Genomic DNA, 22,846 nt, shown 5'->3' with positions numbered 1-22,846 from the left:
CGCCTGGCGGAGGCCGCTCGTGCAGCCCCGTTGTTCACCCCCCCGCCGCCGCCGCCGCCGCTGCTGCTCCGCCGGGTCTTTTCTCCCCGTTTCTTAACCCAGGAGCGGGAGAAATGAGCCCCGTGGGCACGGACGAGGGCCGGGTGGGAACGGCTCTTGCCCCCGTCACGCTGCTCCAGGTATCCAAGCCCGGAGCTCTGCGGCTAGGGATGCTCCGGGCGGGGGGCCGGGGGCGGCGCGTATCCTGAGGGAAAAACCGTGAGGAAAAGGTCGGTAACAACAGGGGGGGGCAGTCACCTGCTTTCTGCGTTTGCCGGGTTTTACGGTCTGGTTAAAATTGTGAGAAAACGGCCATTTCCCAGGTGTAGTGTCACTGGAAGCCCCCGCAGCGGAGCCCAGCCCAGCCAGCCGCGATGTCCCCTTTCTCTCCGTAAAACACCTTTAACGCCTGAAACGGAGACATGCCAAGCGAGGGACGGGGAGGGGGGCTTTGCGGGATCCGGTTGAATCCACACGGATCCGGTGCTGTCGGCAGCTCGTCAGGGCGGCCGTCGGAGCGGGACCCCAAAGATGAGACGTGGCTCGCGCGCCCAGGGAATTTGGCTCAACACGACGAGCCGGCGGGGCCAATCTCCCTGGGGTGGGGGGGTCTGGCGAGCAAAATATCCTTCTACATCATCAGAAACGCGTCGCTTACAATTGCCGATATGCATTTCTCCCCTGGCCAGGCACCGAAGCCGCTGTGGCGGCGATGCCGGTGTCAGCAGGAGGAAGGGGGTAAAAGGATCAGGCGAGGCCGCTGCCATCCCCCCGTTTGCTAATTCCTGGGCCAAAACGCCTTTTCCCGGCTGGGTGGGCATCTCCTGCACGTGGATTTTTCCTTGGGCAGTCGCAGAGCGTCCCTTGCCTTATGTTTTGGAAGAGGTGTGGGAATTTCAAGGCGGCCCTTCCCGGGATTGTCTCTGCTCCCACGTTCTCACAGGTGTGCTCCAGCTCAGGAATTCAGGAGGCGAGAGGGCGAGGAGGAGTTAGCAGCATTGATAAAGTCAAACTGAGCAAGCCGGTGGCGTTATCCAATTTCCCTGATACGCAAAGAAAAAATAAGACACCCAGTAAAGTTTAAGCATGATGTAGGAAATTCTGCCCATTTTGAGAACCTGTGAGGCTATTAATAGCAAGAGACAGGGAGGCGATGTTGGTCGCTGTAATTTTCGCTTCACCCGAGCAGCTCCCGACCCCGGCTTCATCGCCGCCTCCGTCCTCTGCCTCCTGCTTGGCATCTGTGAGAGACTAGTCCTGCCTGGGAACGTCCCGCTGTCACGGGGACCTGGGGGAAACACGAGCAGGGAGACGATCTTGTTGGAGGAGACGACTTCCAATGTGCCAATATCGAGGTTGGCCGGCTGCGAAACGCAGATACGAGCATATCTCCCCTTTGCCACAAAACCTGCCACCCGCCCCCAGCATCGAAATCTTGTGCTAGGCTCTGTGTCCAGCTCAGCACCCAGAAATGGAGACACCCCCAAATTCACGCTTCCCCGTGAAATCCTTGGCCACGGGGTGCTCAGGAGCTATGAGCCCACACGAGCGATGCCCATGTGCGCCCTGTTCACCTTCCCCTTGACAGCCAGAGAGGCAGCCCAGCCACTGGCAGCATCCTTCACAGAGGTGAGCACTACGTGCTCCCAGCCCGTCTCCTGCCACTGTGTCCCCCAGGGCCATCCCCACACGTTGTGTGACAGCGTCCGACCTTTCTAGTGCTGCCTCAGCCCTCTGCATCTGTCTCTGCCTTCCCTTCCCGGACCAGGAGCATCCCCTGGACTGGGAGCATCCCCTGGACCAGCCATCTTGCCCCCCTCCTACACTGCAGACCACGCTGCTCGTGGAAGGAGGATGGCTTCGTTTGTGGGAGCTGCTTGATTAGGACTTCTTGATAGGGGACTTCTTGATAGCGTGTCCAAAATCTCCGCTGCAAATCTACCTTTGGGATGGGGTCTCTGCCGAGAAGGTGGCAGGCAGCCAGTGCAGCCACGACCGTCTGGTGAGGCTCCGGCACGGGTCTCCTTTAAAAAATAAAAAAGAAAAAGGAAAAGACGGTCACACAAGACTAAACGCTGGTTGGGTCCGCCCTCAGCAAGGCAATTCCTGCCTGACCTCGGGCGATATCGCGCCTACGACCCGTGGCTGCCGTCCCCACTCGGGATGAGCTGGATCTCCTTCATTAACAGCAATGGGCTCCAAATACCTTCCCGTAGTTATTATTACCTGGCTTTAATGGATAATGAAACAGTGGCAGAATATTGCTAACACCTGAAGGGTGTCTAATGGAGAAGAGGACTGAAAGAAAAGTGCTCCCCTCCCTTCACCGGGGAGATTTAAAGGCGTCAGGCTGCTTTGCTGGCGGGGTGAGGATGGGCTCCGTACCTGCAAAGCTACTGGCGCCCGCAATGACCCACGGCAGCGATTACACCAGCCAAGGGTGTAGCACCAAGTGCCCGCTCTGGTCTCTGCTTCAGTCGTGGAGCTGTGCAAGTGGGTGCCAGGGGAGAGACCCTGCATACCCTCCGGGGATGCAGCGACCCTGAGCATCCCCTGAGGACCACCATCCCGCAGGAGGGTGGCTCGCTCTCCCGCCCCCACCGAGGGTCCCACATCCCCCGGTGTGGGGGGCTGCTGCGAGCCCGCCCATGCCAGCGCCGGCAGCCCTGCCTGCGCATGGTGTTTATTTCATGTCTCGCAGCGTTAAATCATAGCAGACATGCAATTCGGGGGAGCGCGAGGCTCCGTAATGGGCGGCCTCGGGCGCGTGATGGGGCCGGGGCCAGCAGGCAGCCGCGCTGCCAGGGCTCCTCCGCGATGCTTTATTACTTTTGACGCTCCAAACGCGCTCTGAAAGGCGAGTCCTGGCGGCCTGCAGGAGGGCTGCTTCCCTCTCCCGTCTGCTCTGTGCAGGCAGGCGCTGCGTGCTGCCGCAGCTGAGACCTCCCTCCCCATCCCAATGCGGTCCCCAGCCTGGCCGCAGCACCCCATCCTGCACGGAGCTGGAGGGCTCGCCTGCCGAAGCCCCCGCTGCCTGCGTCCCACGGCACAGGGTGGGAATAACACCCGCAAACAGGGCTCGGCTGCATCGCTTATCCCGTTGTGTCGCTGGGACCTCGTGCCTGTGCTCCTGCGCTCTTCCCCAGCCTCCCAGATCACCGTCGCTCCCGGCTAAGCACTACCCGAAGTTCGGTACTTGCCAAGCCAAAGCACCTGCTCTCAGTGTGGCTGCCCTGGGCAAAAACCCTTAGCCGATAACAAAAAGCTAGAAAATTTGTTCCAGGAGCTAATGGGACAGGCGCGAGTGGGGCCGGGGGCTCCGCCAGCGGTCGCCGCCCATGATGTCTCAGGAGCTGGGGGACAGGCGGCCCCTCCGGCAGCCCTGCGGCCGCTTCTGGCCTGGGGGAAGGTCTCCATCCCGGCGCAGAGATGCTGCTGCGGGCAGAGCCCGGGCAGGACGCGGGGCTGAGCCGCGGGAAGCCCCGGACGCCGAGCACTTTGATTCCCAGAAAAGCAATTACCGCGCAGCAGATTACAGGGCTAATAAAATCCCATTACGCCATTTCGGAAAGTAAATCTGATCCGGGCGCTGCCGATTGATATCAGCCGTCCCACAAAAAGTCCCGCAAGAGCCCCCTACGCGTGCAATACGAGGCTCTAATAGATCACGCTAATTAGATATCCGATAACAGGAGGGCTGATAGGAACTACATTAAAATCTCTTTAAGATGAAGACGTAAAACCCAAGGGAGAAAATTCAGAGTTAATGATGCTGCAAGCAGAGGCTCCGCTTGAGCGGTCCTCGCTCCCTCGGCCGCATCCTGCTCGCCACGGAGGCCGGAGGAGAGGGGGGCAGAGCAGGGCACGGTCCCCAGCGCCGCGGCGGCGCTGCCCGTGATTTTCATTACCCAGATTCAATAAGGGGAAAGAGCTCCGAGCTGCCTGCGCTCCCCGGGAGGTGACTTGCCAGCCGCTAACGGAGCCGAGAAATCAAATTAGCCCCGGCTCTGCTCTCGCTCTCTCCCTGACACCGCTGTTGGCAGCCGAGGGGGAGTTCATCAGGGCCGCGCACTAATTCTTATCTCGTTTAAGTGACTCCACGCTGCCATCTGATGCGATTTGCTCTGCGCTGCCGCCGCTGCCGCAGGCTCTGGTCTCTGCCCACCACTTCCCCAGCACTTCCAGCAGCTTTGTGGGGGCACGGGCGCCTGCAACGCCTATGAAACGCAGACATACGTGCACGAATATATAAGATTGTAGGGAACGGGGGCCGGGGGGGAGGCTCTCCTGCCAGGCAGAGGGACGTCACCTTGCCCCAAGGACGCGACGCTCTGACACGGAGGGAAGGATGCTGCGGCCTCAGCAGGGTACCAGCGTGCAAGGCAGGCGCCAAACAAATTTTTGCTCTCGGTCACGCGGGATCGACCTTTGCTTACGGTCTTGTTTGCCCCAAGGTGTTGAATATTTGGGGAAACCAAAACTGGTAAAAAATTTGCATGACATTTGCATGCAAATGCAAATTGCTGCGGTGAAAACAGACCCTCGCCTGGGCGCAGGCTGGAGGCGGCTGGGGAAAGCTTGCTGCCCCCAGGCAGGGGTGCGAAGGGCAGGCAGGCAGCACGTGCTGCCTGCAACCTGCATCCGTCAGCGTGTCCGTCTCTGGCAGGACGGGTCCACCCCGCTGTAGGGTGTGAAAGGAAGCCCGGTACCTCCAGGGAGGCCCCCCCACCCCCCCACCCCGTTCCCCTGCTGATGGGAACCACCCCATGCTAGTGCCATGTCTCTGCAACCTCCCGGGACAGGCCACCCCATCTCAGAGGGTTTCCCCCCGACTTTCCAACTGCTGACGAGCTCGTGGTGCCTGCAGCATCCTCTCCCCCCTCGCCGTGCCCCCCGCTCCTGCCGCATGCAGGCGCGATGCCCGCACCCCCGAAACTCGCTTTTCCGTGGCTAGGCGCCAGGGCAGGGGATGGAGGAGCCCCGGGGGAGCTGGCGGGGTGGGAGGGTGGCTGGGTGGGTTCCTCTCCATCCTCCCAGCCTGAAACTTGATGCAGCCAGAGAGGCTGATTGCGAGATTAATTGGGCGTTCTCAAAAACCCGACGGTGGGGGGAAAGCGAGCAAGGAGTGCTGCCTGCCTCCCTGCTCGGGTTCACTCCTCCGTGGAGCCGGCAGGCTGGGGAGCTGGAGAGGAGGGAGGCAGCGGCTGGGAGCCGGCAGAGCCATGACGCCCGCCACGCTCGGGGTGCTCCTGGCCCTGCTGCCTCTCGCCTCGACGCTGCAGAGCCAAGGTAAGGCGAGGGGAGCCCCGCGAGCAGGGGGCTGGGGGGCTGGGGCAGAGCAGGGCGCTCCCCGCACCGAAAGTCGCGGTGCGATGCCTTCCTAAAATCCGAGCAGCGCTGCACGGCACGCAAAGGCTGCTTTTTAGAGAGACCTTAACGCTATTGGGAAATCAAAGCACCTGGGAGAAGCCCAAGCGTGGGAGACCTCTTCCGCAAGAGCCCGGAGGCACTGCCTGCCTCGGTGACGCAGGCTGAACGCCCGCAGCAAGGTAATGCAGCGTTCCAACCCGGCTCTGCGTTGTGGGGTACGGGGCTTCGAAGTTCGCTGGAAGCGTGCAGGGTCCAAGCCTTGAGGAGAGATATAGAGAGAAAAAAACAGGGTTATCTCCTGCCTGCCTGCATCCCTCTGTCTGGAAGCTGCTGCTCGAGCCCTGCACCCGCTAAGGGGATTTTTCTAACTTAAGGTTTCATCCCCCATAACGCAGAGCTGGGGTTTGGGGATGACAGCGTGCGGAAGCGACGCTGTCTCTATGGTTTGTAACCTGGGCTCCGCACGGCACAAGACCGACTGCCAAAGCACTGACAAGCGACCGCTATTATTTGCTCCTGCTTAACCTTCCTGGGAAAGAGTAGAAAGATCATTGCGCTGTTTTGCACCGGCGCAGCTGAAAGCTTTCTCAGCCAGTTTGTAACTCGGGTCTTTGGGCTGGTCAGATAGACAACCCCTCTCATCGGAGCATCCTTCCCCACTCCCAAACCTTCTCCCGCAGTTAGCACGGCAGAGGTGGCAGAAGAGGAGCGGCAGCAATGATGCTTTCGCCCCAGCGATGCTGGAGGTAAGGGGGTAGGAAGGTCTGCGTGCCAGGGCAGCGCCGATTTGTGCCAGGCGAGTTGCCGGCACGGCTTTGGGGCCGCGCAGACCGGCACGGAGCAGCCGGGGGTCGAACCCAGCCCGGTCATCCCTCTGCAAAGCCAGAGCATCCCGACCTGCAGCTCAGCGGTGTGGGTGTGAGGAGGAGTGCGGGCACAAGCCAGCTGCCACCAGCTGCAGCGGGAAAGGCCACTTGGCCCCAGCCGTGATGACGGCAGCGCCTGTTTTCCTCAACCTAATTGCTGCCTCTCGCCCCCCCTCATCGCCTCCGTCGGCGCACGCCTGCCTGGGCGAGGGCCGTGAGCCTGGCCGGCTCCCCAGCATTACCGATCGCGTGCAACGTTGGAGGGGCTGAGACTGCTGCGTTTGTGGTTTGGGTTTTTTTCCGGCTTAAAAGACAGATTAAAGTTCCCTTCCCGGCAGCTTTTCCCCAAGTTCCCGCAGATCTATTCCAATTAGTCCCTTTCGTTACGTGGGAATTGGACTCTGGGGCTGAGTGTGCTGGAGAGCAGAGCCACGAGCGCGGCTCTTCTGCCCTGGCTCGGCCACGGCGTCGCCGGCTGCCTTGCAGCGAGGACGTGGGTAACGAGAGCGATTTGCTCTGCAATTAACGCTGCCAGCACCAGCCGGGGGATTGCTTCCACGGGAAGCAAATGCCAAGATATTAAGATACCTAATAAATACCGAGATACCTAATAAATGAATTTAAAATCCCGGTTCATCTCTGACCTTCGCCTCCTCCACCCGCATAGCAAAGAAGAAATGTTCCTGGAAAAGGATCAAGTGGTAGGAAACTTATCTGGGGGCAGTGAGGCCCTCGTGGTCCCCCGCTGCCAATGCCCTGGCGTCCGTCCAGGAGAGGCGGAAGATGGCAGCCCTGCCCTCCGAGGCTGCGGGGAAGGTGACAGTGCTGACCACCTACACGGCAGAAGATATTAATGAAACGTTAGGCGATGGTTCTGGCGGGCAGTTTTGTTTCCCGTCAGGACGCTCCTTTTTAACTTTGATGGGAAACTGGTAAGCAAGGGATGGCAGCCAGCAGCATCCCGCGCTTTGTGGCACAGCCCCGGGTGATTGCAGCTGCTGCCCCGGTGCGAGCAGCCCTCCATCCATCCATGCATCCATCCCCTCCCTCTGCCGGCAGGTACCCGGCGGGGGGGCCGGATGCCAGAGCCCACCGAGCCCGCCCTGCGCCGCCTGTCCCACTACCTGCTGTCCCACTACCAGAAGGGCACCCGGCCCGTGCGGGACTGGCGAACGACCACCAACGTGGCCATTGACCTCATGGTCTACGCCATCCTCAGTGTGGTGAGTCCTCTGCTCCCACATTCCTCATGGGGCGGGCAGCTTCTGTGTGTCCACAGCAAGGGGAACGGCACCCGGTGTGCAGCATCCTCCTGGCACGCTCTGCCCATCCTCCAGAGCGCCGGTACCCCCCGCGCCGATGCTGTGTCCTCTTCTTCCTGCAGGATGAGAAGAACCAGGTGCTGACCACCTACATCTGGTACAGGCAGGTGAGCAGCCGAGGCTGTGCAACCCCACGACCGAGCACCCCTGCAAATACAAGTTTTCCCATGGGAGAGGCGTACGGCAAGGTCAGGGGACGAGAAGATCTCTGTAGGGCACGAACCTCAAGGCATGGCTTTCATGCTCCATGCTTCACACTGCTGGGTGGTGCAAGAGCTGGAGGACAAGCGTCTCCTCCCTCCCGTGGGTGGCATTGAAGATTGGTGCCCATGGCAGGACGCCAGCGTGGGTTTGGGTCCCCGCAGGGCGGAAGGGACCTTGCCCTCCAAGCCCCTCTCCCTTGTCCCCCCCCAGCACTGGACGGACGAGTTCCTCAGGTGGGACCCGGCACGCTTCGACAACCTGACGCAGATCTCCCTCCCCGCGGAGAGCATCTGGGTGCCCGACATCCTCATCAACGAGTTGTGAGTGAGGTGAAGGCCACGGGGCCGCGGCAGGCAGCCTGGGGCTCGGACCCCTCTCGCCCACCGTGGGCACGCGCCGCCCCGCGCTTTGTATTCCCGGCACAGAGCTGGCAGCCTCCCCGCATCGGGCGAGCTGCAGATGGGGAACGGCTCGGCACTTGGGCCATTTCCAATGCTGGCTAACTGCAACCGTCGGTAATTACCCGCGCCGTGCCGGGGGTGGGATCCAGATATCTGGAGAAAGGCTTTGTGAAGGCAGCACAATGCAAGGGCAGCTGCAGAGCTGCGGGCCCTTCCTGCGAAGCCAGCCGGCGTCCTTCCCCGCTTTGCTGAGATTTAAGGTGTTTCCGCCAGCTCCAGTGAGCCCCCCACGGGGACAAGGACATGGGGCGCTCTGTGGGCTGGGAGTCGGCCCCAGGTAACACAGAGGTGACGCTTGCACGGGTACCGCCAAAAAAAGGCAGCTTCGGGGGGTAGATCCCCGGCTCCTGGGCAGTTCCTCTCCCAAATGCAGCCTGGCCGGGAGGAGCCGCTTGCCCAGAGCACTCCCCAGCCCTGGTCTCTCTCCCTCATGCCCCGCAGCGTGGATGTCGGAAAGTCCCCGCACGTCCCCTACGTCTATGTTGGCCACCACGGGGAGGTGCAGAACCTCAAACCCATCCAGGTGATGACTGCCTGCAGCCTGGACATCTACAACTTCCCCTTCGACGTCCAGAACTGCTCGCTCACCTTCACCAGCTGGCTGCACCACAGTGAGTGCCGGGACCCCCTGCGGCTGGGGGGCTCAGAGGGGAGCGGGCAGGACCTCCGCTGGGCTGGAGCTCCATGCAGAAGGCGACTCGCCCCTCTAGATGGCCCCAGCGGATCGGGGATGCGTGCGGGGAGGGCAGGCACCCAGCCCGGCGTGGAGGTGCCGGCAGCTGCCGGCGCTCTGGGCTGGGCCACCCCCGGTCCTCATATCTCCTCTCCTCCGTCCCACAGTCCGTGACATCAACCTCTCGCTGTGGCGGCAGCCAGAGCTGGTCAAGTTCGACCGGAGCGTCTTCATGAACCAGGGCGAGTGGGAGCTGCTCTACGTCCTCAGCCACTTCCAGGAGTTCAGTGTCAAGAGCAGCGACAGCTATGCCGAGATGAAGTTCTACGTAAGGGTCTTTGGCCGCCGTGCTTCTCGGGGATGTCTTGCCACCATCCCTGTCGCTCGATCGCCCGGCTGCTCTGTGCTGCAGTGCTCTCGCCTGCGGGCAGGAGGCTCCTGGTGCTGAGCCCTTCCTCTGGCTCGCCTTAGCGCGTCCTGCCATCCCTGCCTGCCTTGGTGGAGCCGCACCAGCTCAAGCCCTCGTTTCAACCCTTCGCTGAGCCTTTTCTATCTCTCTGTCCCACAGGTAGTCATCCGGAGACGCCCCCTCTTCTACACCGTCAGCCTGCTGCTCCCCAGCATCTTCCTGATGGTTATGGACATTGTGGGCTTCTACCTCCCTCCCAACAGTGGCGAGAGGGTCTCTTTCAAGATCACCCTCCTGCTGGGCTACTCGGTTTTCCTCATCATCGTGTCCGACACGCTGCCCGCTACTGCGGTCGGCACTCCCTTGATAGGTACAGTGGCGCAGCCAACAGCTACGGCGGTCCTGGGCCCCTGGAGAGGCGGGCAGGGAGACCTCACTCAGGAGCACGCTCTGTGCACCGGCCTTCGCAGGCCACTCACCTTGCTGGCATCTCCACAGGCATCTACTTTGTGGTGTGCATGGCACTGCTCGTCATCAGCCTGACGGAGACCATCCTGATCGTGCGCTTGGTGCACAAGCAAGACCTGCAGCCCCACGTCCCCGACTGGGTGAGGCGCCTGCTGCTGGAACGAGCCGCCATCCTGCTCTGCATCCGGGACAGGAAGAAATTCAGCCAAAGCAGGACGCAGAGCTCCGACATCTCCAGGCAGGTGGAGAACAACGACAGCACAGGTAAGGGCTGAGAGGCAGAGAGAGCCTGTGGGAACCGAAGGGGACCGGGCCCCGTGTAGCCATCTATGTCCACGCAGCCCCTTGTTTGCGTGGCAATCCGGATGCCCGGGCCACCTGCAGAAATCCCAGCTCCCCACCTAACCGGATCTTTCGCACTCGCCTCTCTCGATCCTGCAGCCAAGCTGAACCACTATGGCCGCGAGGACCCCCAGGAGCGCGAGGCGGCGGGGGACGCAATGCCAGCACCGACCTCTGCCGGCCAGGCGGATGGCTCCCCGGTGACGTGGGATGTCCTGCGCGAGATCACCGCCATCCGCCAGTTCCTGGAGAAACGCGAGGAGTTCCGCGACGTCGCCCGCGAGTGGCTGCAAGTGGGCTACGTCTTGGACGTCCTGCTCTTCCGGGCATACCTGGTGGCCGTCCTGGCCTACACCGTCACGCTGGGCACCCTCTGGTCGGTGTGGCAGGACGCCTGAGTGGCTCCCGCCTTTGGGGGCAGGAGAGGCGGGGGCCTTGGACGCTGACTTGCTCCGGGACCCCCCCCCAGCTGCTTGCCGACCCGGGCCGGTTCATCCACCACCTTCCCCCCCAGCTCCGGAGCAACAGCAGCATCTGAGCACGGGGGCGGAGGTGAAGGAGGACACGCCCCCCCCCCCCCCCCCCCAAGCACCCATGACCCCTGCCCAAACCTTGCTCGACGCTTTCCCCATCCCCGGAGCGCCCCCAGCCCGCTCCGACCGGCGGCCGCCGCCGCTTCAGCACCGCGGACAGCGGCCCCGCGGCTCCCGCCCGCCCGGGGGTCCCCGCCGCACCGGGGGTGTGTGTGCGTGTGGGGGTGCGTGTGGGGGTGTGCGTGTGTCCCCACCGCCCCCAGGCTCCCCCGCCCCAGGGACCCCCCACCTCCGTACACCAAGCACGGGGGGCCACACGCCTGCGTCCCCCTCTCCGACGCTCCCCCCGCCCGTCGGGCTCTACGCGGGGCTTGCTTCCCCGCAGCGGGACCCCCGTGCACGCTCGCCCGGTGGGTTCCCATCACGCCCCTGCCCAGCGGTACGGTAAACTGGGAGAGAACCGGTGCCGGCCAGCTGCTCGTGAACTGGGGTGACAACGGGACTGGCTCCGTGGGCACGCGGTGCTGGAAGGAGAGACCCGCGGGGTCACCGATCACTATCGCGGCGTTGGTCGAGCCCCCTGCTCCCCGTCTCTGCCTGAGGCACGAGGCTAGGAGGAGAGGAAAGAACCACCAGCTGCACCCCAGAGCAGGGAGCTGAGCCCAAACTGCCAGGAGCAGATCTGCCCAACGCAGTATCGATTTTGGAGCTGGGGGTGTCAGGGGGTTGCAATAAGAAATGCCGACAGTGCTTTCGGGGTGGTCCCCGGCCCCGCCGTGCTTGCCCGAGACCCTGTAAAGGTACGGCTCACTCTTCACGCCGGTAACGTACCTGAGCAACTGGCATGGGCACCATCCTCGAAAACGCTGGAGATGATGGGAGGGCCCATCCCGCGGTGTGGGAGCACCTCTGCGCACGGTCGGGCTGCGGGCGGTGAGGCAGAGGTGGGTTGATGGCGCCCGGCTCTCCTACGCCCGCCGGCCCTGGCCTGAGGGCCCCGCTGGCTGTCCCGGAGCCGTCACCTGCAGGAAAACTCCCCGCTGAGTGACAGGGGGGCTGAGGATGGGTGGGAGCGGGATCCCGCCGGCGCCGGCCCGTGCTAATGCGCTGATGGTCGGTAAGTGGCTGCCTATTGATGAGGTGTCCAGCTAAAGAGTTCGCGAGACACTAAATCAGCCCATTGATCCTGCTGAGATCGATGGTGCTACAGACCTGATCACTGCAGCGGGCAATTAACACCCTTTGGAATGAGCCGCCTTCATGTAACATCAAACGCTCCAACAGACAAATCCAATGGGCCCATTGACCCGGGCGTGCGATGCCGCCCAGCCCGCGCGTTCGAGGCGGAGACGGGGCGACAGGACCCCCGAGCCAGCCTCACCGTCCCTCTCCCGTCCGCCGGGCCCCACCGCGAGATGCTCACCTGCACCGCCGCGTCCCATGGACCACGTCAGCGGCCGCTCGGTCCTCCGTCCTTCCCCGTGGCCAGGAAGCCATCCTGCGCCCGACCTAACCCCCTCGCACAGCTCGGCGGTCCTTTCCCCCTGGAAGAGGAGGCTGCCCGTGCCGGAGGAAGGATCCTGGTTCTCCCTTTGCCCTCTCACTGCTTTGGGAAGCGCCGCACGCGGGGAAAAGTTCCAGGCGTCTCTCTGAGAGGAGCCTGGATTTTCCTCTTTAAAAAAAAAAAAAAATAAAAAAAATCAATAAATCTGAATCTAATCTACTAATAAAGGTTTAATGAGGACATAATGTTGATGGAACAGAACATTGTTGCAGCATAATCGCTCCCAGCTGCTGCGCGAGCATGCAGACAAAGGCCCGGTCCTACGACAATTTCCCCATTATTATAATAACGCCTTTGTACCGGGCCAAACGCCGGAGAGGGGATTCATCGTCCCCCCCTTCTCCCGGGGACGCTGCAGCCGGCAAGTTGCTTGCAGCAGGACGGCCCCTGCTTGCCCGAACCAGGACCAAAGTTCTCCCCCCGCTTGCCCAAAGCATCCCTGGAAGAGGGGTACCCGCAGCGGGGTGGGGGAGCTCTGGGAGGCAGGGACCACCACCGGGACCTCGGGGTGGGCATGCAGCCCCCCAAACCCCACCGGGAAGCCCTGGGGCATGGGGCGAGCCCGGCCTCGACACCGGCACGTGCGACAGCCCGGCACGCTTCGCCCGCCCCTGGAAAATAAACGCCAAACCCCTCAGCCATGCTTTGCGTCCAGTGACTCGGACCGCACCGTAATTAAGGTTTAACGGCATCGTGAGGCCCAGGCGGGCGGCGGGCAGCGCCCGTGGGGTGGGGGCACGGCCGGACGATGCCAGCAGCACCCACCTGGCCCCGCCGCGGCACGCCGTACAGTTTGCCGCAGCACAAAAGGAGCGCAGGCGCTGCTGTTAATGTAGTCAGTAAATAAATAAAGGAGGGCTTAAGCTTAGTGTACAGCAATCAGTCGAGAACTACAGGATAATTAACGCAGCGGGGGGCCAGACTACTCTGCAGTCAGGTTTAAATGAACGAGTTCACTTTCATTGAGGCAAACTTGCTCAGCTCCCTGGTGAGCCGCGCAGGCAGGCTGGCAGCGGCGCAGGCAGCAGTGCGGGCAGCGCGCGCCTGCGTCCCGGGACAAGGGATGCGGGTTTGCTCCCCGGACGCATCCCAGAGGCGCCCCCCCACCCATCGGGGTTGGTTTAGGGGATGGGGACCCCCCCCTCCCCAGTCCCGGGGGGAGCTGAGCAGCACCCCCAAACTCACCACCGCGGGTCCCCCCCCCGAGCCAGTGGGATGCATCCTTCCTCCTCCTCCTCCTCCTCCTCCCGGCGGGCACGGGCACAGGAATAGGAGACATCAGGCCGAGACAACGGAATTAACTTTATTGGTTGTTTTTTGTTTCCTAACTGCAGATTCAAGGTATACAACTGAACATTGCTATTTTCTTTATGAGACTTATAAATAAAAATACAAAAAATGTTCACTACAAAAAAATCTACCGTTAGTAGGATGTAAAAAATATTCTCTTTGCTATAGAAGGCACGAACTTCACTTAGTGACACATGGAGAGAAAAAAACCTGCAGCAGTATATTCTTCTTTTTTTTTTTTTTTGTCTTTTTTTTTTTTTTTCCTCTGTCAGAAACACTGAAGTCTTACAAAGAAATGCATCTGAATCTACACAGGACGAAGGCAGATGCGGAGAGCTGCAACTAGGAGACACCACAACTGGGGTTTTTTTTTTTTATTAGTTTTTTTTTATTTTTCTTTATTTTTCAGGAAACTTTTAGCTAACGGCATCTGTGGCTAGAAGACAGAGAGGACTCGCAAGCAGAACCGCAAGGGAGCGAACGGCGAGGGGAAGAGGGAGAAAAGTCGTACAAAAAATAGGAGGCGATAGATACTCTGAGAAAACCAAAGGGGAACTTGGGCACCTTCTGCGCCCGGGCTCAGAGAGGTGCTGAGGTAGACGGAACGAGGACAGCGGACGGACCCGAACCACGAGCGGCAACACAGAGCAACGGGACGGGCAGGCGGGCGCTCACGACACCGACGACAAGCCAAGGGGACAGGGAGCCCGGGGCCGCGGGGCCCCGCGGGGCGCTTGGTCCTCACTGCGATACGATACACATATATATACTCGTATATATATATATATATATATATGGAGGGGCGGCGGGGGCTGCTGCGCCGCGACTCGCCGCGCCACAGCAAAGAGATGCAGGGACGCGCGCCCGGGGCACCGCGGCGTCGCTCCGACGCCGATCCCAACGCCGTCGCAGCCGGTAGGCTGCGGCACTAAGGGAGGGAGGGAGGGAGGGAGGGGGACGGTGGGACGGGAGGGGAGGTTAAAGCAAAAAAAGCCACATGAGCTCGGCCGCGTGCGCCGGTGCGCCGCAGGGAGCTACCGCGCACGCGCCAGAAATTGCAGCAACTTTCCGTACGAAAGAACTGTGTTTGTTTTTTTAGTATTTTTTTTTTAATTTTTTTTTTTCTTCTTAGGCACAACAGTTAAACGAGCCGTTCTCCACAGTCACGTCCTGGGATTGTACGACAGCGGCGTCCACCCCGCGCGGAGCAGCAAAGGTCCCGCACGCGGAGCGGCGGGCGCGCGCGCGTGCAAAGCCGGACCGGGGTGCGAGGGAGGATGCTGGTCCCGCAGACGCATCCCTGCTCGGCACCGGGAGAGGTGGTACGGGCTCTGCCGGGACGGGCACCCCAAACCAAGAGGGGCCATCAGCATCCCTCCAAACCGCATCCAGACACTGTCCCGGACTCCTTCCCCCCCTTTTCACCCAAACGCAGCAAAATGACGACAAAAAAAAAAAAAAAAAAAAAAAGCAAAGCTGCAGACGCAAGTGCCGCGCGGGATGGACAGCGCAGAGCCCGCTTCCGCAACCGCGAAGGAGAAAACACAACAAAAACGAACACAAGAGGTAGCTTCAGAACCGACACCCCCGGCCCCGCGGGGCCGGGCAAAAAATACCAGTTTTGGTAAGGATAATGCACAACGGGAGGCCGGCGGGGACGCTGCTGCCGCCGCCGCACCGCCCCTCCACTGCCGGGCATGCGGCTCGCACCTTCCCTGCCACGCCGCCCCCCGTCCTCCCCAAATCAATAAAAGCTCATGAGGTCACAAAAAACTGAGGTAATTTCAAGTAAAATGTGCTAAAGGCGGAAATATTCCAAAAAAACCAACCAAACCCAAACCGAAAACAAACCCCGAAAACCGAACAAACAAAAAGCCAAAAAAAAAAAAAAAAAGGCGAGCGAAGCCGCCTGCCACCGGGCACTCCTCGCTTGCGGGCTCCTGCGACTGAGGGCTGGGCAAAAAACCACGCTCGGCACCTTCCGGGCGCCCCAAATTAGCAGAAAAAAAAGGGGATCGCCCCCCACTCGGAGCGACACCGCACGCCGGCGGCACCCGTGCCGGCTCCGGCATCGACCGTGCGTCACCAAACCGGCCGCGTCTCCCCGCGGGGGGGCTTTGCCCTCGCCCCCGGGGAAGGAGGGGAAATGCATAGAGAGGTCTTTGGTCAGGGGGAGGGTGGCAGCTCCCTACCCCAAACACCCTCCTCCGGCCAGCGTTCCCCCCGCCGGGACGCTCTCGCCGAATCGCTTACGGCTCGCTGCAGCCCGGGAGCGTGGGAACCCTCCCGGAATGTGGGGGCTGAGCCCCACGCGTGAGCTCAGGGCATCTGTGGTGGGGTCCAACGCGGCGATGGAGGACAGCGGAAATTAGGATGGAGGAAGCGCGTGGCTCCTCCGCCGTCTTCCCGGCGGTGCCAAGTCCCTGGGGGGCTGCAAGGGGCAAGAGCCGCCCCACAGCGCGGGCGCAAGAGCAGTGGGCGCGTGAGCGGCCGGGGCCGGGGCGGGGGTCGGTGCATCCCCCCGCCCCGGCGCGAGCCACGGGATCCTCTGGGCGAGAAGCGACGAGCGAGAACCGAAAACAAACAAGGCCGTGGACGCTGCGGGTTTGGTGGTGGGTTTTTTTTTTTTTTCCTCCCCCTTTCTGCCCAGTCCTCCGCCATCCGGCCCCGCTGCCCCTGCGCCTCCTCCCTCAGACGTAGCAGAGGTAGAGATAGGTCTTCTCTATCCGCCAGTCGGTGGGGATCTCCTCCGGCTTGTGGCCCTTCATGTGCTTCTGCATGGCGGAGAGGCTGGGGCAGTACTCCAGGCAAATGGTGCACTGGTAGGGGGAAGCGCCGTTGTGGGTCCGCAGGTGTTTGATCATGGCCGAGTAGTCCCGGGAGCGCTGGTGGCACAGCTTGCACTCGAAGGGCTTCTCGCCTAGCGGGAGAGACGGGGGGCGTCAGCGGGGTAATTAACCGCCCGGCATCGACGCTGCCGCGGCGGGCGCAGCCGATAGCCGAGTAATGAACAGCAAAACCGATCTCGCTATTGATCCCCTATTTGCAACAGCTACACGCCGGCACGTCCGATGATTCGTTATCCCCGGTCCACGCCGCCGCCGGCCTCGCGGAGACGCCCCCCCCCGCCTCCGTCCCGCAGCAGGTACCTGTGTGGACCCGGTAGTGGGTCTCCAGCTGGTGCTTGAGGCTGAACTTCTTGCCGCAGCCGTTGCACTCGTAGGGCTTCTCGCCGGTGTGGATGCGCTTGTGGCCCTTCAGCGTGCTCTCGTCCCGGAAGCAGCTGCCGCAGAACTCGCACTCGTAAGGGTGGTCGCCTGCAAGCACACGCACGTGTCAGAGCTGCCGCCGTGCCGAAACTAGCTCCCCAGCCTGCGTTCACCCCCGACACCCACCACCGCCACCCCGGGGGATGGAGCACCCCAGCGCGCCGGTCCCCGGCGATGCTCGGGTCTGCGGCAGGGTAAAGAGACCGGAGGGTGCGACGACCACCCCCCCCCCGCCCCCAATTCCCGGCTTTTCACCCGGCATCGCCGGCGCAAACCCGGCCCCGGGCGTCTCCCGTGCTGCAGACCGGGCGGCTGATAAATGAACTCCGGTTCGGCACCAAAGGCGGAATGATTTGAAGGAAAGGTGAGGGCTCCTGCTACTTATTTATTACAGCCGCGAAGGCAAGGACAATAAAGATAGATTGATCGTCCGAGACTTTGTTCATGAATATTTAAATATTACTGATTTGTCTTGTCACTGTAATTACAATTTCTCTGTGCCGCATATCCTACGAGCACAGTTTATGGTAAAGAATGGCCAACTGTATTTCACTTGTCCTGCTGCAGATGTGCGGAGCTGCCAAGCGTGTAATGTTCCCCGCATTTCATACATTTTCTTCAGCTGTGAAGGCTTAAGTCATCCACAATGACCTACGTTTTTTCATTATCCCCGTGTCAAACTGCACTCGTGCCTGGGCATAAATTGTCCTTCTCGTTATATACTCACATGCCTGCGCTTTCCCTTCCTCTTTAAAATGATATTTTACTCTCTCCCCGTGTGTCGCAGCCGAGACCTGCGGCCCCTCGCCCCCTCCCGCTGGCTGGCTGGGCACCGGAGGAAGAAGAGGAGGAGGAGGATGCTCAGGATGCGTTTCAGACCCCCCCCCCCTCCAAAGGCGAACTCCAAATTGCGGCCTTGTTTTTCTGATCCTGCAGTCAGGGATTCTGCAGCCAGAGGCAGACAGCGTTTCCACACGCTCAGTTTTTAGGAGAAGCCGCGTGAACGGGAGCCGGGGCGCGAGCATCCCGCATCCGCGTGACTACATGCCCCCCCCCCAAAGCGCCGACGACCCTGGCGTTTTTTCACAGCCAGGAGCTGCTAAAGCAGCAGAGGTTGGGGTGGGACGTGCGCGGCCCGACCCGCGGCCCAGGTCACCGGATTACCGGCTATAAATAGCTCCACGGCATTAACGTGCTTATTATCGGCACGTGATTCACGTTTCCCACGTCGGGACCCCGAGCCCCGGCACACGTGTGGCTCTGGCAGCTGCCGGCCACAGCCCGGACGGAGCGACCCTCCTGGGACGCTGCCTGCGCATCCCCCCCTCCGCCGCCCCAGCAGCCGCTTTTACGTCCCCCTCTGGGGCTGCACGCGCGCACGCCGGTTAAGGGGTGAACAGAGAAGGGGTATCCCGACCAGGCACGCGTTTTCCTCCCTGCCAGCAATAACAGCGCAGCCAAGGAGGGCGCACGAGCCTCCAGCTCATGTGGGCAAAGGCTGGGCGAGGAACGCTTTGCGCACGAGGCGCTGGCTGCGAAGCACCAGGCAGGCTGACCCCACTCGTCGCCTGAGGATTTGCTTTTTCCTGCGCCAGGTTTTGCAGCTGGACCCGAGCAACGGTGCTCGCTGCAGTCGGGAGCGCCCCTCAGGGACGGCACGGTCGGGACCTCTCCCCTTGGCACCCCCCCACGGTCCTGCCCAGGGACGCTGGCGGAGGAGCCGAGGACGCGGTGCGGGGAGTTTGAGGACACGGCGTAAGGCGGTCAAAGCCCCGCTGTCCCGCGCGGCTCTCCTGGAGCCAAGCCCTGCCCCGGTGGGCTGCGCCGCTGAAGCAGTGGCTACACGTAGCGCAGGTCGCCCTAATCCCATTAGGGCCGAGCACCGGCTGATTATGTGCATCTACCGCCTGTAAGCCGATGAAGCGGGTATGATCGCACGTCCCCTAAGAAGGTCACATGTCACCTTATACCGGATCAACTTATTACACAGGGCTTTTTTTTTTTTTTCCCTTTCCGTTTCATTTTTTTAAGTCCAAACAACCTCCATTGCAGTTGTTTTAAGACAACTTCATCCTTCTTTTCCCTCCCTTTTTTCTTCCCCCCCCCCCCCCCCCCCCCAAAAAGGGGAAGAAGCCTGGCACGGCCGCCCCAGCCCCGAGCATCCCGTCGGCGATGCCATCGTACCTGTGTGGGAGCGGAGGTGCCTCTTGAGCGCGGTGTGGCTGGGGAAAGTACGGTTGCACTCGCTGCAGATGTAGCTGCGCACCCCGGCGTGCACCTCCATGTGCTGCTGCAGGGCGCTCTGCGTCTGGAACCGCTTCCCGCACAGCAGGCAGAAAACGGCCATGTCCGTACCTGCGGGAGACGGAGAGAGACCATTTAGGCACGGCCCGGTACCCGGGACCCCTGTCCCATTGTGCTGCCGGCTGTTTGGGGGGGAGTCCCCGCTCCACCCGGCAGCAGGGATGCTCCTGCACTGGGGAGGATGCTCCTGCATTGGAGGGGGACCCAGAGAAGGGGGTCTGGGTGTCATTGGGGTGCTGGCAGTGGGACCCCGACCCTGCCGGCCCCGCAGGGGGAACGCCGGAGAAGGGCAAGGGGCTTTTATTGCATGGGAGGCAGCTGGAAGCCGAAACACGAGGCAGCTGTTGGGCAATCACCGCATCCCCAGCACCTGCGGGAGCTGCCGAGCTCAGACCTCTCGACGCCCAGGGGAAAGGGGACCCCGAGAAACACCCCACAGAGCCGAGCAGGGGGCTGGATGCAAGAGGGCAACGCGCCCACCCCTGCGCTGCACGTGATGCTGAGCCCTTGTGCAAACACAAGCTCCGTCCTACCGACCCCGGGAATAAAACTGGCCGCACCGACGCAACAGTAAGAGCGGGGGGGGGGGGAATACCCCCACCCCCAGGTGCTTATACACCGTCAATAAAAATATCAGACCTTTCTGTTATTAAACAATTCGTTTTCGTTTATGCATAGCTGATTGTTCAGAACCTACGAGTCAGTGCAAATTGTGTTACGCGGGGAGATTAAGCAAATAAACGCTAGCTTTTCGGAGACATTAAAATGTGAGGACTCTGGAAATAAAATTATCTAGAAAATTGTATTAGCAATTCATTAGCAGCAGCAAGATGTTCAAGGTAACCAACGGATCCGCGTTGCCTTTAGGAACAGCAGGGGCGGCGGGGGGGGCTGCTCGCCACGCTGCCAAAACCAGCCCAGGGGAAGAACCCGGTGGCAAGGCGCAGTCGCCGGAGGGGAGCCCACCGGGACCACCGTGCCACCGCCGCGTCGGCATCGTGGTCCCACCCGGCACGCAGGCAGGTGCCAGCGAAGGATGCTCCCGCAGCGGGATGCCGGCAGCATCCTCCTGGCCAGCCCCGCGCCTCCAGCCTGGGGACCAGCCGGGTGACGGGCATCCCAGAGAGCATCCCGGGGCGCACTGTCGCCCATCCCGGCGTTGTGGCAGCTCTGGGGGATGCAGGAGCCACCAGGAGGGATGCTCAGCACCAGCCTTGGTGAAGGACGCAGGGGGCTGCCCAGAAACGCTCCGAAATCTCCAAAACCCCCTAGTGAAACGGGAATAAAAGCAGCAAGAGAGGCAGCCTCGCACGGGAACTGCCTTTCTCCCTCCGCAGGGATTTATCCCGGGGGGGCGGGGGCCGCGCGGGTTCGTGCGCCCCCCACGCAGCTGCGGACAAAACGCTCCCGAAACAACAACAAAAAAAAAATTAAAAAAAAAAAAAAAGCAAAAGCAGCCAGCCCCAAACGGGCCGTGCGAAGCAAATCCCGAGAGGTATGCGGCCCCGCGGCCCTCGGCGGCCCCGGCGGTGACAGCAGGACGGGTCAAAGGTCCCCGGGGCTGAGCCCCCAGCGCCGTGGCCAGCTGCGGAGCGGAGGCCCCGGCCGGCGGGACGCCGGCCCCGATAAATCTGCCGCCAGCAGCCCCCGCTGGGGCCGGGGACAATGGGCTCCCGCGGGGGCGGAGGGCAGGACAATGCCGCCGGGCCGGCGCGCGGGGCCGTAACAAATCCTCCCTGGCACCGTAGGGCCCTCATTTGTGAAACTAATTGGCCCCCGCTTGAAGAAAAAAAAAAAACAAACCCCAAAAAATACGGGACGACTCTGGCAGCCGCGGCGATGGGGACGAGTAGCCTCACACACGCGCGGATGCTGGTCCCGCTGGGGACAGGCATCGCCCCGTGGGTGCTGCTTGCCAGGACCCGCAAAAAAGCGTTTTTCAATCTTATTTATTTATTTATTTTTAGGTAACGCGTTCGTAAATAAACAAACAGCCCCAACGGGGAGGTCGACGCGCGCTGGCACAGCTCGCGGAGGTGCTGGCCGCCCTCCAAGAGCCGAGCGTCCGCGGGGCGCGAAGGCTGATGCCAGCCCGGCGCAGGGGCGGAGGATGCCGGAGACGGCCCCGCGTCCCATCCCCGCATCGAGCCCAGCAGCGGGACGCAGAGGACCGAGGTCGAGCACCGCCTGCTCGTGGCCCCGAGGCTCCGCCAACGCGGCTCTGCCGCAGCCGAGGTCCGCAGCACCAAGCGGGGTCTCTGCCCCGCTACGGCCGATCAATTAAGCCGATTTTTTTTTTTTAAAAACGTATTTTTGAAGCCGCACGTGCGGCAATCAGAGAGAGGGTGGGAGGCGGGAAAAAATGGGAAAGCTCAAGCGCAGCCGGGCTTTGGCAGCACCAGGCTCGCCATCAGGAGAGACGCACCGGGTGACGCGGGGAATTCGGCCCCGGTGTCCCAGCCGGAACGCATCCCGGTCCTCCCACCCTGAAAGCATCCCCGGGCTCCCACCTCAAGTGCATCCCTAGGCTCGCAGCCGGAGCAAGCCCCGAGCCAGCCCCGAGCCATCAGAAGAAAAATCACCCCCGATAAAGAACCGCTGCCGCCCCAAACCAGCGAGAGACGGATTTATTCATTTCCCTGACGTTTTAATGGTTTCTCCCCTTTTTGCGGGAAGATGATTACAAATTAAGCGGCATTTAAACGCTTTTTACTGTCAACAATTAAAAGGGGCGAAGGCGGGCGAGCAATTCATTCCCTGGGAAACGTGGCGGCTCTCGGCGGGCGCCGCCGGCCCTTCCCTCTACTGTACGCCGCACAATGGCCCCGAGCGCGCCATTAATTTTGCAGGACGTTCAAAAGCAAATTAAAATATAAAAAGCCCCCAGGCACAAAGATAGATACCGAGGGAGGGGGCGGCGTAGGTCAAGCTCGCAGAATTAAAGTCTTAGCAACCGGGGAGGTTTAAGCGCGGCACCGTTCGGCAGCCACCTTCGCCCACCTTCCGCCTGGCTTTACGCATCTCCGGCGGCGTTCGCCGGCAAACGGGGCGGCTGTTGGCGCCGCCGGGTTCGGAGGCTGGAGCCAGAGCAGGTTGGGTTTCGGACGCTATTCGGGTGAGGCGGTTTTAAATAGCAGGCGGTCCGAAATCTGGATTTTAGGGCAGGGACGCTCGCTCCGGGGAGGACAGACCCTACGGCCGCGAGCCTGGAGACGCGCATCCCGGTTCTCCGGTGGCTCGCTCCCAAACAAGCGCCGGGATTTAAGGGCGAGCGCGGCGAGGCGCGATACCCAGGAGCTTCTTCCGGCTCACGGCGAGGGATGATGCAGGCGTCGCCGGCGTCGAGCGCGGCAGTGGCGCCGCCTCCGTGAGAGGAGGAATTACCATAAAAACCGGGGCGGTGACGGGCGAGGGAGGCAGGGTGGGTTCTCCCTTCGGTGCCAGGAAGGAGCCGGGCGGGTTTGGGCAAAGTTTAGGATGCGGGAGGCGCGCCGGCGGGAGAAAGGCGACACGTCCCCTTTAAAAGGAAATATAATTTACAGTGTGCAGCCAGGCGGCCCATAGTTTCAATCTCGTTTACTATAGAGAAAACTCTGCTAGCTGTTCTCTATCCCACAAATCCGATTTAATCAGACAAGCCAGCCAGCGTGGCTTGAAGTAAAAACGGATAATTAGTAAACAGAGAGCTACTTCAGTGCTTCATTGGCATTCGAGCCGGGCTAGTGTGTCGCA

At 61.6% G+C, this 22,846-nt stretch overlaps 3 protein-coding genes across 19 annotated transcripts in view; 1 reads left to right on the top strand and 2 right to left on the bottom strand.

Annotated features, from left to right (window-relative positions):
* USP28 (ubiquitin specific peptidase 28) overlaps positions 1 to 5,622 on the bottom strand; it is a 30,511-nt gene extending 24,889 nt beyond the window's left edge. The window contains exons 1-4 of one of the 3 annotated variants that reach the window (XM_054803401.1): positions 5,499 to 5,622; positions 1,982 to 2,063; positions 1,221 to 1,327; positions 908 to 1,082 (exon numbers count right to left, since the gene is read on the bottom strand). The gene's annotated coding sequence lies outside the window, so the exon portion shown is untranslated. Of the gene's footprint in view, positions 1 to 907; positions 1,328 to 1,981; positions 2,064 to 5,498 lie in introns of all 3 variants that reach the window. The other 2 variants (XM_054803399.1, XM_054803402.1) reach the window with 2 other exon arrangements.
* LOC129196245 (5-hydroxytryptamine receptor 3A-like) lies at positions 62 to 10,552 on the top strand. Of its 3 annotated transcripts, none has more exons than XM_054803431.1 (9): positions 62 to 179; positions 7,335 to 7,498; positions 7,660 to 7,704; positions 8,012 to 8,121; positions 8,704 to 8,873; positions 9,103 to 9,263; positions 9,504 to 9,714; positions 9,843 to 10,076; positions 10,254 to 10,552. In XM_054803431.1, exons 2-9 carry the CDS (start codon positions 7,355 to 7,357, stop codon positions 10,550 to 10,552), a joined length of 1,374 nt encoding a protein of 457 aa, XP_054659406.1. In that variant the 5' UTR covers positions 62 to 179; positions 7,335 to 7,354. The 3 variants fall into 3 exon arrangements, with proteins under 3 accessions (XP_054659406.1, XP_054659407.1, XP_054659405.1); XM_054803432.1 differs by having other exon boundaries at positions 106 to 269; XM_054803430.1 differs by lacking the exon at positions 62 to 179 and adding an exon at positions 4,249 to 5,328.
* The window catches only part of ZBTB16 (zinc finger and BTB domain containing 16), a 62,151-nt gene continuing 46,280 nt past the window's right edge, over positions 6,976 to 22,846 (bottom strand). For 6 of the 13 annotated variants that reach the window (XM_054803426.1, XM_054803421.1, XM_054803420.1 and 3 more), the window contains 3 exons: positions 18,995 to 19,165; positions 16,691 to 16,858; positions 13,534 to 16,461 (listed from right to left, as the gene is read on the bottom strand). In XM_054803426.1, the coding sequence (XP_054659401.1) occupies positions 16,232 to 16,461; positions 16,691 to 16,858; positions 18,995 to 19,165 (569 nt within the window). In that variant the 3' untranslated portion in view covers positions 13,534 to 16,231. Of the gene's footprint in view, positions 7,109 to 7,367; positions 7,654 to 10,139; positions 10,400 to 10,486; positions 11,298 to 11,518; positions 11,710 to 12,110; positions 12,360 to 13,533; positions 16,462 to 16,690; positions 16,859 to 18,994; positions 19,166 to 22,846 lie in introns of those variants that run through there. The other 7 variants (XR_008574114.1, XM_054803422.1, XM_054803415.1 and 4 more) reach the window with 7 other exon arrangements.

Source organism: Grus americana, chromosome 24 (assembly GCF_028858705.1).
Source record: "Grus americana isolate bGruAme1 chromosome 24, bGruAme1.mat, whole genome shotgun sequence".
Lineage (NCBI taxonomy): Eukaryota > Metazoa > Chordata > Aves > Gruiformes > Gruidae > Grus > Grus americana.
Note: the sequence above shows the minus strand (reverse complement) of the source record. Positions and strands in the feature narration are given on the sequence as shown.